This window comes from Urocitellus parryii, chromosome 16 (assembly GCF_045843805.1).
Source record: "Urocitellus parryii isolate mUroPar1 chromosome 16, mUroPar1.hap1, whole genome shotgun sequence".
Lineage (NCBI taxonomy): Eukaryota > Metazoa > Chordata > Mammalia > Rodentia > Sciuridae > Urocitellus > Urocitellus parryii.
The window spans coordinates 15,454,126-15,466,522 of NC_135546.1; the positions used below are offsets into that span (position 1 = coordinate 15,454,126).

Sequence of the window (12,397 nt, forward strand, 5' to 3'; positions counted from 1 at the left end):
TACCTGGGTATCTTTCTGATTCTTTCAAACAAAGATTTTTATATTTTGTCTACTGTCTTGATCTGTTTTTTGTTACTATAACAAAATACCAAGGACCGAGTTATTTTGGCTCCTAGTCCTGGAAGTCAAGAGTATGGTGTGGGCATCCATTTGACTTTTGATGAGCGTCTTGTGCTGCATCACAGCATGGCAGAGAAGAGGGAGGAAAGTGGCACATATAGAAGAGCATGTGTTTGAGAGAGAAAGCAAGGCAGTGACCTTGCTTTATAACCTGTTCTTGTGGTATCTAATCTAGTCCTGTAAAACCAAACTCCCTCCTGCCAGACCTAACCCATTTTTGAGAGAGCCTACCCCAGCTTCTAGTGAGGGTGGAGCCCTATGATCTAATTACCTCTTAAAGGCTCCACCACCTGGATACCATGACAGTGGCAATCACTTCAACCTAACTTTTGACAGGGACAAGCCACATCCAAACCACAGCATCTGCTTTCCTTTTATTCTCAGTGAGAGGGTTGGCCATGACCTCTTAGTTCACTAGTGTCACATCAGTTTAAAAATACTTTTAAATTTATTATGACTCATAGTGTTCCAGGCTTATATGAGAGAAGAAAGAAGTGAGTGAGCTTGTGGCTTTTGTTTAACTTGGCCTTGGGCCTTTTAGTATCTCTACGTTGAACACATTGTATGTGTGTTATATTCCACGTAAAAAAATTCATACAATTGTGACCTGGACACCTTATCTTCTCCAAGCAAGGAAAAGGTCTTGCTTACAAACAGCAGAATTCTTTTTGCCTTAAACACAATGAGACAAAAATTAATTTTAAAAATAGAGTCAGTCATTTAAAAAAAAAACAGAATTAATGAAGAGGAGAGAAAAGGAAAGGAAGCAAAAAGAAATATAGAAATTTAAGATCTCTCAGTACGTGCTTGTGATTGTGCTGTCAGGGTCAGAGACAAGCCAGACTGATGTCAAGCGGGTATCCACACCTGACTCCGTTACAGATGAATTATGATTGATTTATTTTTCAAATAATGATTTGGTGCTCGTTTTCTGCTAGGCACTGTTCTAAGCACTTGACAAATATGGACCCATTTAATCCTCGTAGTAAACCTATTAGGAAAGAACAATGATTATTTGTCCTATTTTTGATGGGGAAACTGAGGCACAGGGAGAATAACCAAGTGGCTAAAATTTGGATATCTAATAGGTGGCTCAGCCAGGATTTGGTTCAGCCAGTGTGGCTCCAGAGTGTTTTGATCACCATGCAGTGCTGTCCTCTCTTCTCAGACTGCCTCTCCCGCTGCCTCCTGTTTAGTGGGTGCTTATCTGGCACTCTGCAGCCTCTGGATGTTTGTCCTTAAACCAGGTGGTAACGCAATACAAGAAGGAAAGAAGCAAAAATCTTTTTTTTTAAGGTTTATCTTTCAGAAATTTAAGATTTAGTTCTCAGAAAGTCAACACAAATTTGAAAGAATTTTCTATTCATTTTGTGACTTAGAGGTTGTCTGCACAGTTGAAAAGATGGCCTCTGTACAGTTTTGTTGCCGTATGTAACTAGTATAGAAGTCCTGGAGTTAAATGGAAGTAGGCAGCTTTTTAGTCCTCTCGTGTTTGTCATCTGCCTTAGCTATCCCTGCTGTTTATGTTTATTGCTGCCTTATGGGAGGAAGTATTTGGGATAACATCTTCCAGAGCTAAGCCAGACACAGTGGTGCTCCTGTGGTCCCAGCTACTCTGGAGGCTGAGACAGAAGGATTTTTTGGGACCAGGAGTTTAAGGCCAGACTGGGCAACAAAGTGAGAGCCCATCTCTTTAAGAAAAGAAAGAACAAATAAAAAGAAGAAAGAAAAAAGTGAAATTAAAGTTAGAAAGTTTTCCACTTTAAAATTTCAATACAAAAATGTTCTGTGGTGTTTTATAAGGACTATCTCAGAGTAAGGAATTTATGCTTATAAGCTTATCACAAACAAAGCGTTGTGCTTGGCAGTTTATCTAAAATGCTCCTAATTTATTCATCACAGTCTCCTTATTCCTACCTTGTAGACAATGGACCTGAAGCACACAGAAGCTAAATAACTTGCATGGTGGTCACATGCTCTGGTCTTTCCAACTTCAAACCAAGCGTGCTTTTTTTTTTTTTTTTTTTTTTTTATTACTCTCTTTCCTTCTCTCCCTAGGGAAAAGAGGTTTTTGCTAGCTTGTGCTGCTCAGCAAGCGCTTTGGTTACTTTCATGAACCTTACATGAACATCCCTCCCTCCTGCATCATCTCTAAGTGTCCACCATAAATTCTGGTTAACTGAACAGTTCTAATTGTTTCCTGTCCCCAGGGGCTACGCCATTGCCAGCAGCAGTGATGATCGCATGAATGAGCCTCCAACCTCTCTTGGGCTTGTACCTCACCAGGTTAGTGATCCGGAAATGAAATCAGGATTCTAGACCTGATCCCTTTGGTGCAAGGGGAACACATGGGAGTCCTTTTACCATTCCACCATCTCAGCCCGCTTATCCCACAGCTGGGCTGTCAGTGGGGGAATTTTATGACACCCTCCCCCAAATATACTCCTGCAGTATGCCAGTGAAAAGAAATCAGGAAAAAGCAGCATCAGCATTACTCAGACTCTTCGATGCATTTGGCATGCTGACTAGAGTCCTCATCACAGAGTAGGAAAAGAAGCAACAGGCTTTGGAATCACCCAGTGGTTTAAATCCCAGTACTGCAGTTATGAAGGTGGCCTTCCTTGACCAATTCATGAAACTTCTTGAAGTCTTAATTCTCACTTTCTCTTTTTTTTAATATATTTTTTAAGTTACCGATGGAAATAATACTTTATTTTATTTATTTATTTTTATGTGGTGCTGAGGATCGAACCCAGTGCCTTACATGTGCTAGGCAAGTGTTCTGCCACTGAGCTTCTACCCAAGCCCCAAGTTCTCCTATTTTAAAATATACCTGCCTCATCTGGTAGCTGAAAAGACCAGGGACAGTAGATTGACAGGGCTCAGCTACAAAGTGTATTGAGGGCTCTCAGCAAATGATGCCTGCTATTTGGGCATTATTAGTATTGACTACTTACCCAAATAGACAGCCTTTATGGGCAAGCCTGGGAAAACCGCTGGAAGTATGTAGTGTCATCAAAAAAAGGATGTCTTTTCAGAAATATAAGCCAAAACATCATAAGGAAGGCCTATTCCCTTAGGAAGGAAAAAGAATGAAGCTGTAGGATGAATACTTAGCGTTGATGTTGCTGTTTCATTTGTTTCCATGACCCTTTTCTTGGAGGAATGAAGAGGCTTTCTGGTCTTCTCCTTTGGAAAATCATTCCCCTGGTGTTCATGTTGTGGTTCAGTAGTAACTTGCAGTCTGCCTCCTTTCAGTGCACTGGTGACAGTGCCCACCAATTTGATGTGCAAGGAGAGACTCACTTGGTTCATGTGTGCTTCTCTCTTCCCCTCAAATACCCACCTCCTATCAAGGCCAGCTCTATTATTTTCCAACTGTGGATTAGAATCAGAAGAGGAGAAATGACCTGTCTATGGTCACTGACAGAGTTAGTGAATGAGCTGCAATCTAAATTCAAACCTGGCTGGGCATGGTAATGTACTCCTATAATACCAGTGACTCAGGAGGCTGAGGCAGGAGGATCTCGAGTTCAAAGCCAACTTCAGCAAAAGTGAGGCCCTAAGCAGCTCAATTGAGACCCTGTCTCTAAATAAAATACAAAATAGGGGGCTGGGGATGTGGCTCAAGTGGTAGTGCGCTCACCTGGCATGCATGCGGCCCAGGTTCGATCCTCAGCACCACATACAAACAAAGATGTTGTGTCCACCGAAAACTAAAAAAAAAAAAAAAGAATAAATAAATATTAAAAAATTCTGACTCTCTCCCTCTCTCTTTAAAAAAAAAATACAAAATAGGGCTGCAAATGTGGTTCAGTGGTTGAGTGCCCCTGAGTTCATCCACAGTACCCCAATAAATAAATAAATAAACCCAAACCTGGCAGTCTGACCAGTGTTCTTTGAAGATTTTGTGGGTAGAAAGAGCCCTGGTCCAAGCCAAGCATGGTGGCACACACCTGTCATCCCAGCAACTTGGGAGGCTGAGGCAAGAGGGTTGCAAGTTTAAGGCCAGGCTCAGCAACTCTAGGGAGATAGATCCTGTCTTAAAATAAAAAGACTGGGGATGCAGCCCAGTGGTGAAGCACCCCTGGGTTCGATCCCCAGTACCTCCCCCCACCAAAAAAGCAAGCCCACACATTGTGGGACTTAGCTTGCAGTCTCTACTCCAGTGTTCTTGCACAATGCCACCCACATTTGGCCTGTCATTAGGTCTCTTAACATCCCTGAGCCTTCATTTTCCTATCAATTAATCAGATGCTTCACCTGTGTCCAGGGGTGCATCTGACATGGCCTATAAAGCATAAGACACTGGGAAAATGTGACGTTTCCCCCTGACTCACACAAGGTGGCCTTTGTTTGACATGAGCCTTCTATAGAGAAACCTTTCCAGCAAGACCCAACAGACACTGTAACAGCCATCTATCACAAGGCCACTGACCTGCAGGGCTGACCTCTGCTATTTATGTTCTCATATCTCATTCAGATCTTTCCCATGTTTCCCCCACCCCCTCTTCTGACCTCGAGCTGTGCCCTCATCTCTTTTACAGATTTTTGTGCTGAGAAGGGCCTTAATTAAATTTTCAGTCATGCCCCTGCACTGGTTTCCTTCTTTAAGCCCTTTATGTTAAATTACTGCAGTTGTAGTTTTCTCAGTGCTGAGGCCATAGGGCAAAACAGTCTCTCTAGAGAAGAGGCCCGTGTCAAAATGCATGTGCCCATGTTTTTCAGACACTATGGCAACTAATCCCTCTTGGTGTTATTTATCCCCATTGAGCCTGGCAATCGTTTGTCATTCACCAACCCTTCTAGTCCTCTCTCCTCCTTTTCAGATGTCTGAAGGATTATTTTGGTTGTTGGCCATCTCTTCATTTGGCCTTTTCAAAGACTAAAGAATAATGTGGCCATATATGGGAAAAGCTGTGTGTGTGTGTGTGTGTGTGTGTGTGTGTGTGTGTGTGAGAGAGAGAGAGAGAGAGAGAGAGCGAGGGAGAGAGAGAGAGAGAGAGATTACTTGCTTACATTATTTCAAGTTCCAAACCTTTATTTTTAGCTACCTTCTGAAAAAGAAAGTGGAGAAAGAACTTGAAGAAATTAATCTCAGGGTTGCAAGGTCCCCATTTATAGAGTTTAAACAATCCCCCCTCCTTTTTCTTAAGCGGAATGAGTCCATTTATGCAACTGTGTTTTGATTAGGGGAACATCGTTTCTACAAAAATAGTGGGTTGTGTTGCAATGTCCTCTTGCACACTCAACTTTTCCCTCCTCCTTCTCCTCCTCCTCCTTCTCCTTCTTCTCCTCTTCCTTACTCTCCCAGACAAATGATTTCCTGTTGGAGGGGAATTGGGTAAACTCCTTTGTGTACTTTGCATGTAAAGAATGGCCAGTGAGGTTCTCAGGGCTCATTTTTCTCAGTGCCCCAAAGGAGAATATTTATTAATTGGCCCCAGCAGAATGAGATGTAGTAGAAAAGCCAGAGTTGTTGGACTGAGAATCATAAGGCCCTCCACCAGCAACTCATTGTGTAACTTGGAGAAAGTTCCATAACTTTTCCTGTGTTCCCCTGGTCTCTGCTCTCTGTGTCGGACCCCGGAGGCCTGAAGATTACTCAGTGTTCCCTCTATAGAGTCACAGGCAGAATTTGGCACATCCAGAGATTGGCCAAGTACAGAAAAGGCTTGATTAGGTCCTGAAATTCAATGAAATTCTGCCTGAAGAAACCTCTTATTGAATTAGAAAACCGTGAAAACCATTTAAGGTGAAAAAATAGGCTTATGGGTCTCTTGTTTTTTTGGGTTTTAGTGTGTTTTGTTTTTCAAGGCTCTGTCCCACTGTATAAGCAGAAAGCAAAAAGTATAAACTACTTTCTATCTTTAAAGAGAGTAATTTAAAAAAAAATCATTTTATTGATATGTGACTGTATATAGATAATCACAAATGACTATGTGTACTGCTTGATAAATTATCACAAAGTAAACCCACTCCTGCGCCCAACATACAGATTGAAAGCAAATATTATCAAGCATGCTCATAGCTCTCCTCCTGCTTCTCTTGGTTATCGTCACTACTTCCAACAGAGATGGACATCTTGACTCTCATATGACTCTGATCTTTTAGATGATTTTGATCTTTCCATAAATGAATTTGTATAGGATGTGCTCCTTGGTCTGCCTTTGTTTGTAGAGACCTTTTTCATTATCATTCTTATCATAGTAGTATTGTTCTTTCTGCTTTCCATCAATTGGAATCTTTTATTGGGGAGCGAGGGGCAGAGGACAGGAAAGTGGAGGAAAGGAAGGGAGGGGAGGAGAGGGAGAAAGGGTAGGGGAAGGGAGACAGGCAGGAAGAGAAGGCAGACAGGCAGGCAGGTAAGCTCATTGTCTTCCTGGCTCTTGGGGTGATGGCTGAGTTCTTCAAGATCAGATCCTTCCTCTGGTTCTTTTTTAAATGTTTTTTTTTGTTTGTTTTTTTTAGTTGTAGAGGGACACAATATCTTTATTTTGTTTGTTTATTTTTATGTGGTGCTGAGGATAAAACCCAGTGTCTCACATGTGCGAGGTAAGCTCCCTACTGCTGAAACACAACCCCAGCCTTCCTCTGGTTCTTTGTGGGAGGTACACAGTTTAGGAGTTGTAAAACCTACAGGCCACTCCTGATATCTCCGGTAAGTTGGTTTGCAGGGTATTGTGCCATCCTGCGGGCAACACAAGTTCACAGCCTACAGGCCTGCTGATGCTTCGACTGGCTATCATTAGAGCATTTTAAAAACAAAGTGACACCATAGTAGTCATCCAGACATCAAAGTCCTGCTTTTAAGCCACTTGTAGACCACACAGTTCACAGTTTTTGTCTTTGAGTGGAGTGTACTGCTAGTTCTAAAGCACTGATTTTTAAAAAAGCACTCTGAGGATATATGCCCTTCCTTTGGGGTTGTATTCACCAGCTCTGAGTTCTCTTGAGCTCTTGAATGATTCTTTCTGTTAGCTTCAGAAAAGTAGAATGAAGCCAAAACTAGGGCAGAACCCTGGGAGGGCTCTGGCCTGGGAAATCTTGGACTACAGTTCATTTGGCCTGTCTGCTGTGCCCTGTAAATCCTTGATTTTAGTTTTAATCAGGTCTGTTATACTGTGCTCAGAAATGCTTGTCTCAGTGAGCCTAGGGATATGAATAGACTGACTGTGGGGGAGGATATTCATAGAGAAGCAGGAAGATCATATTTCCTGAGATGTAGCTCAGGAAAAGGAGTCCCTTCCCGCCTGGGTATATACCCCTCAGCTTGATGGCCATGGCAGTGACAGGAGAAATGGGTAGTCCACATGTTTCACTGTGTTGGCTGTTAAGGTTTGTGACCTGGTCATCCTGTCAGTCTAGCCAATCATGCCAACAGATGGCTCCCAGACATCCAGGGCCATGCACCATTAGGGTCAGAGAAGTTATGTAGGTGACATAAGATCACCCAGTATTTGATTGCATTCACTCTTGGAGTCATCTAAGGTGGAAGATGTTCCCCAAGCCATTTGGATGTGGTGGGATCTTGTTTCATCTGGGAGGCTCCTGAATGTAAGGCAGCATCTGGGCAGAAGATCTTGATGGAGTCTGGATTTCAACTTCCTGAGGCCCTAGAAGACAAGGGATTTACCTTTCCCTGGAGGATAAATCACAGATAATATCACCCAATTCAAAAGCATCTCAGGTTGCATCTCTTGTCCCAGGAGTTGGGCCTCACTTTATCCGTGGAAGGATATCACTTTGCTTTATGGATATTGCTTTATGGACAATACTGTACTGTTTGGGAGGTCCCATGGGGTGGAAGCCTAAAGGCTTTGTGATCTTACAGATCTCATTAGAATCTGCTTTGCTTCTTAATTTCATATTTATTCTTCCATTTATGACCTCATTTCTCAAAAGACTTGAGGCAGCTCTTGCTGCTTGTCACCGTGTGACCTTGGGTAGATTATTTATCCTCTCTGAACCTCACTTTTCTTCCTTTTCTTTCTCTTTACTTTCTTTTCTCTGTTTTCAGTACTGGTGACTGAACCCAGGGTGCTCTACCACTGAGCAACATTCTAGCCCTTTTTATTTTGAGTTACATGGACTGCCTTGAACTTGTGACCCCTCTGCCTCAGCCTCCCGAGTAGCTGGGATTATAGGCATACACAATGGCACCCAGCTTGAACCTCATGCTTATATCTGTAAAATGGAGATAATAACATAATAAGCTCCTAGAATGCATGTATGTATTCAATTATATTTTCTAGGCACTAGCATAGTTCTGGGCACATAAGAGACATTTGAAAATGTTGGGTTTTATCATTTTTCTTTCAGTTTTTATTGAAATGGAAGCATTTGTCTCCTAAACAGGAAATTAGGAAGAACCCATGAAACTCTGGAAGCGATGAATGAACTGAGAATAGCTGGAGGATTAGCCCCATTTGCACTAGTTTTCTAAGGATGACCCTGGCTCATTCCCAGCTTGGTTCTGCCCCTCCATGGCTCTGGTTCAAGGGGAGATGGAAACTGTTATCTGAAACAAAGGCCTCTGGTGTGGTGTGTGTGCTGGGGCTTTTGCAATTGCTAAACTCTCTATTTTGGCTTTGAATTTGATTAAGACTCTTTTTAACATCCAAGATTGATCTGAAGTTTGGAGCTTGTTTTTATTTATGCAAACTCCAAGCTGTTGGCAGGCCTGCTGGTAGCTGGTGTGAAATGAAAGCAGTAGGATCCAGTTGTTGCTGAGATGGTAATTTCTCAGAATGGTCAGGCATTTTGGGGTGTTGAATCTCAGCTTCTCATGGAGGCAAGGCAAGGTAGGTTTGGTGCTGAAGCCAATTTTACTGGTTAGGTAAAAACCTTGACTAGTGGGTGGCCCAGAAATGAAGGGCCCATTTTTATTCCTCATCTTTTTTTTTGGGGGGGGGGGGGTACTAGGGACTGAACTCAGGGGTGGGCACTCGACCACTGAGCCACATCCCCAGCCCTATTTTGTATTTTATTTAGAGACAGGGTCTCACTGAGTTGCTTAGTGCCTCGCATTTGCTGAAGCTGGCTTTGAACTCGCCATCCTCCTTTGAACTCGCCTCAACCTTCCAACCTGCTGGGATTACAGACATGCACCGAGCCTGGCCTGATATTTTTATTTTATATCCAACTGGGGCAAAGTTGACCTAAGAGAATGTATTCACCTGATAGGGGATAGGTCCTCTAGGTGTTCAATTTTTGTTTTAGTTCTTTAAGTTCCTCTGGCCTTCTGTCTGTCTCTCCTTTCCATTTTACCTCCTCTTTGCATTTCAGCTTTTCTTCCCCCAGGCTTTAGAGCCAGAAAGAACAGAATTCAGATTCCTGATTTTACCACTTGGTAGTTGTGAAACCTGGGGCAAGCCATGTCCCTTCCTGGGTCCTGACTTCCTTATCTGGATTGAAGGTCACAGGTTGGTAGCAAGCCAAAATGAGATGCAATGTGTGAAGATAGCCAGGAGCACTAGACAGCAGCTTGATGCTCAGCACCTGTGAGTGCTCTGCCCTCCCCCGGCCATCAAGTTCTGCCCTAATCCAGGACAGGCCTTCCTGCATGGCTTCTAAAGTGAGGGGGGCACAGTTAAGTGCAAGGAAAAGAGGAGAGGAGGAAGAGCGTTAGAGGAGACAGAGGAGAGAAGGGCAGAGGTGAGGGGTGCTCAGTGAAGCTGAGGAACTGAAAGGCCAATGCACCCATGATTTGGAGAGTTGGGGGAAACTAGGGGAGAAAGCAGGGGGTGCACAAGCTATTTAAAAGTTTGGTCCTTCAGCTCAGAGGAAGGTTTGGCATGATGTGATAAGATCTGGCTGCTGCATGGAGAATAGACTGCAGGAGACATAAGTGATTCTGGAATCATTTAAGTTTAAATTAGAAGACAGCCTGATCCAGGGGTTCCCTTACCTGGAGCCAATTCAAAGTACACATTTCCCAGTCACCCCAGTTTTCACTGAGTGAAAAACTTCAGGAATTCTAGTCATTGGAGAACCGCTGCTAGGGTCTGAGAAAAAGGCTTCTTGGTGGCATCCACAGGACAATGTGCCTAAATCCTGAAGGTAGCACAGACCATATCCTCCTCTTGGAACTAACCTTTGGATTTTGTGCTCCTGCCTATGCTAGTTGTATTTCCAGCATCCCATCCCCACCCCAGCCCACACAGGTATTACTACTTGGGCTCCTTGCTACATAGAAGTACACAGGTATGCCTCATGAAGTCCTGCCTGATCAACACCTCACGGGCATTTAACTGAGTGCAGCTGGGCAGCCTGCCCAGGACCCTTTTAAAAACCTTGTGCTGGGCCTTTTTGCCTTCTGTGTGCCCCCATCCCAGCCCAGGTATTACTACCTGGGTGCCTTGCTACATAGAGGTGCACAGGTGTGCCTCATGAAGTCCTGCCTGATCAACGCCTCACGGGCGTTCAACTGAGTACAGCTGGGCAGCTTGCCCAGGACCCCTTTAAAAGCCTTGTGCTGGGCCGTTTTGTCTCCTGTGTTCTGCCTTTTCTCCCACTCACGCTGAGTATCCTGTCTTACGAGCCCTGGAAGTTAAGCTCAGGTATGACACGGTGCCTCTAGTTCATAACAGGAATTCAACTCTGGGTGCTTTGCTCCTTTAGAGCCTTGGGCGATAAGTGGGCTGAGAGCCAAGTGAGCACTGGTAATTGTTTCTTCTAGGCCCTGTCATTTCCAGCTGGATTTTTGGAAGGGGTGGCTTGATTCATTTTTTGTTTTTATTATTCAGGTAGTAGCAAAGATGCACAGATTATAGAACTACTTTAGATTGAAAACATTGTTTTTTTCCGAGCTGGGGGTGTATAGGTTGGTGATAAAGTATTTGCTCAGCATATAAAAGGGTCTGGGTTCAAGCCCCAACACCCAAATAAAAGTTTTTCTTCTTAGAATGCTACTTGAGATACTAATATTGGTGATTATTTGCAAGAAGAGGTATGAGGGAGGGTAGGAGGGACTTTTCATTTTGTACCTTTGTGTACTATTTTGAAAAAAAAAATCAAGATCATAAACTGTTCTTTAACATTTCCTTTTTCAAAACATAACATATACAGTGTGTGTACATTATGGTTAAATGTTGATTGGGTGTGTATACTCATACATTGCCACCACAAAAGATGTGGGGGACTTTTTTCTCACCCCAAAATTTCCTTTGTACCTCTTCTCATTTCATATTCCCACCCTCAGTCCCAGGCAACTACTGATCCTATTTCTATATGGGCTGTTTTCATTTCTTCTTTACATTATTTTATTACATAAAAGCATAATCTAAATTTTAGAAAGTTAGTTGTGCAGGGAGACAGACAAGGTTTGACCCCTCACTAGGGCTGTGGGAGTGAAACTGATAGTCCTCCCTCACCATAGGGAAAGGGAAGAGTGGAAGGGGGTGCTGTTTAAGAGGAAGTTGAATGTTTAACTTTTTAAACACTGCAAAATGGAAGTAAATGCACCATGGGAGTGTGGGTTTTTTTTCCCTCTTGTTTTTCTGTCATGTGCTTATTGTTTTCATAGGAAGAGTTAATTAAAAAAAAAACACCTTTTTTCCTTTAAGGAGAGATTGACAGCAAATATGGAATATGAGTTGAGTAAGCTTTGTACAGTCCTCAGAATCAGAGAATTTACTTTGAGCAGTATCAGGCTTTGGTTCCTATGTGGATGGAGAGGTAACTTAGAAATCACGATATAAAAGCTGTTTGGTGTAAATTTAGTACAAGGTGGAACAGTGATGCTATTTTTAGAAAACTGGAAGGAATTTGAGGCTTGACGAAGGCCTGCATTCATTTTTCTGACAGTTTATGTCAGCGGTAGCAAAGCCCAAGAAAGTATAAGGAAGGTAACAAGATAGGAATCATTTGGGACTTTTAGACATAGGTTCTTAGACCTTCTCTCAGACCTTTTGAGTCAAATTTCAGGGATTTTCCTGATGAGACAAGTTTGAAAAAACACCAAATAAGCATATTCTTTCACATACTTTGTATGCTGCTAAGTACAAAGGTAATTGTGAATTTTTCCCCATCCAAACTAAGAACAAACCTTTGTGTCCACACATACGCACATATGCACACACACTGGGGCTTGAACTTGCTAAGCAGGTACTCTGCCACTGAGCTACACTCCCCAGCATGGGAGAATTCTTTTAATTTTTTTGATTGTGCCCAGCCCCTCCAAATAGGTGTGAATATATTCATTAGGACTTTTGCATAGGGAACCTGGATTTTACATTGCTTTGGGAACCTGTGTACATCTTAAGTGAGGTGCTAA

The 12,397-nt window shown here is 42.8% G+C and overlaps 1 protein-coding gene across 2 annotated transcripts in view; it reads left to right on the forward strand.

Annotated features, from left to right (window-relative positions):
• Atg7 (autophagy related 7) overlaps positions 1-12,397 on the forward strand; it is a 251,626-nt gene that overhangs the window by 79,962 nt on the left and 159,267 nt on the right. For both annotated transcript variants that reach the window (XM_026383026.2, XM_026383027.2), the window contains exon 16: positions 2,331-2,406. In XM_026383026.2, coding sequence (XP_026238811.1) covers positions 2,331-2,406 — 76 coding nt within the window. The remainder of the gene's footprint in view (positions 1-2,330; positions 2,407-12,397) is intronic.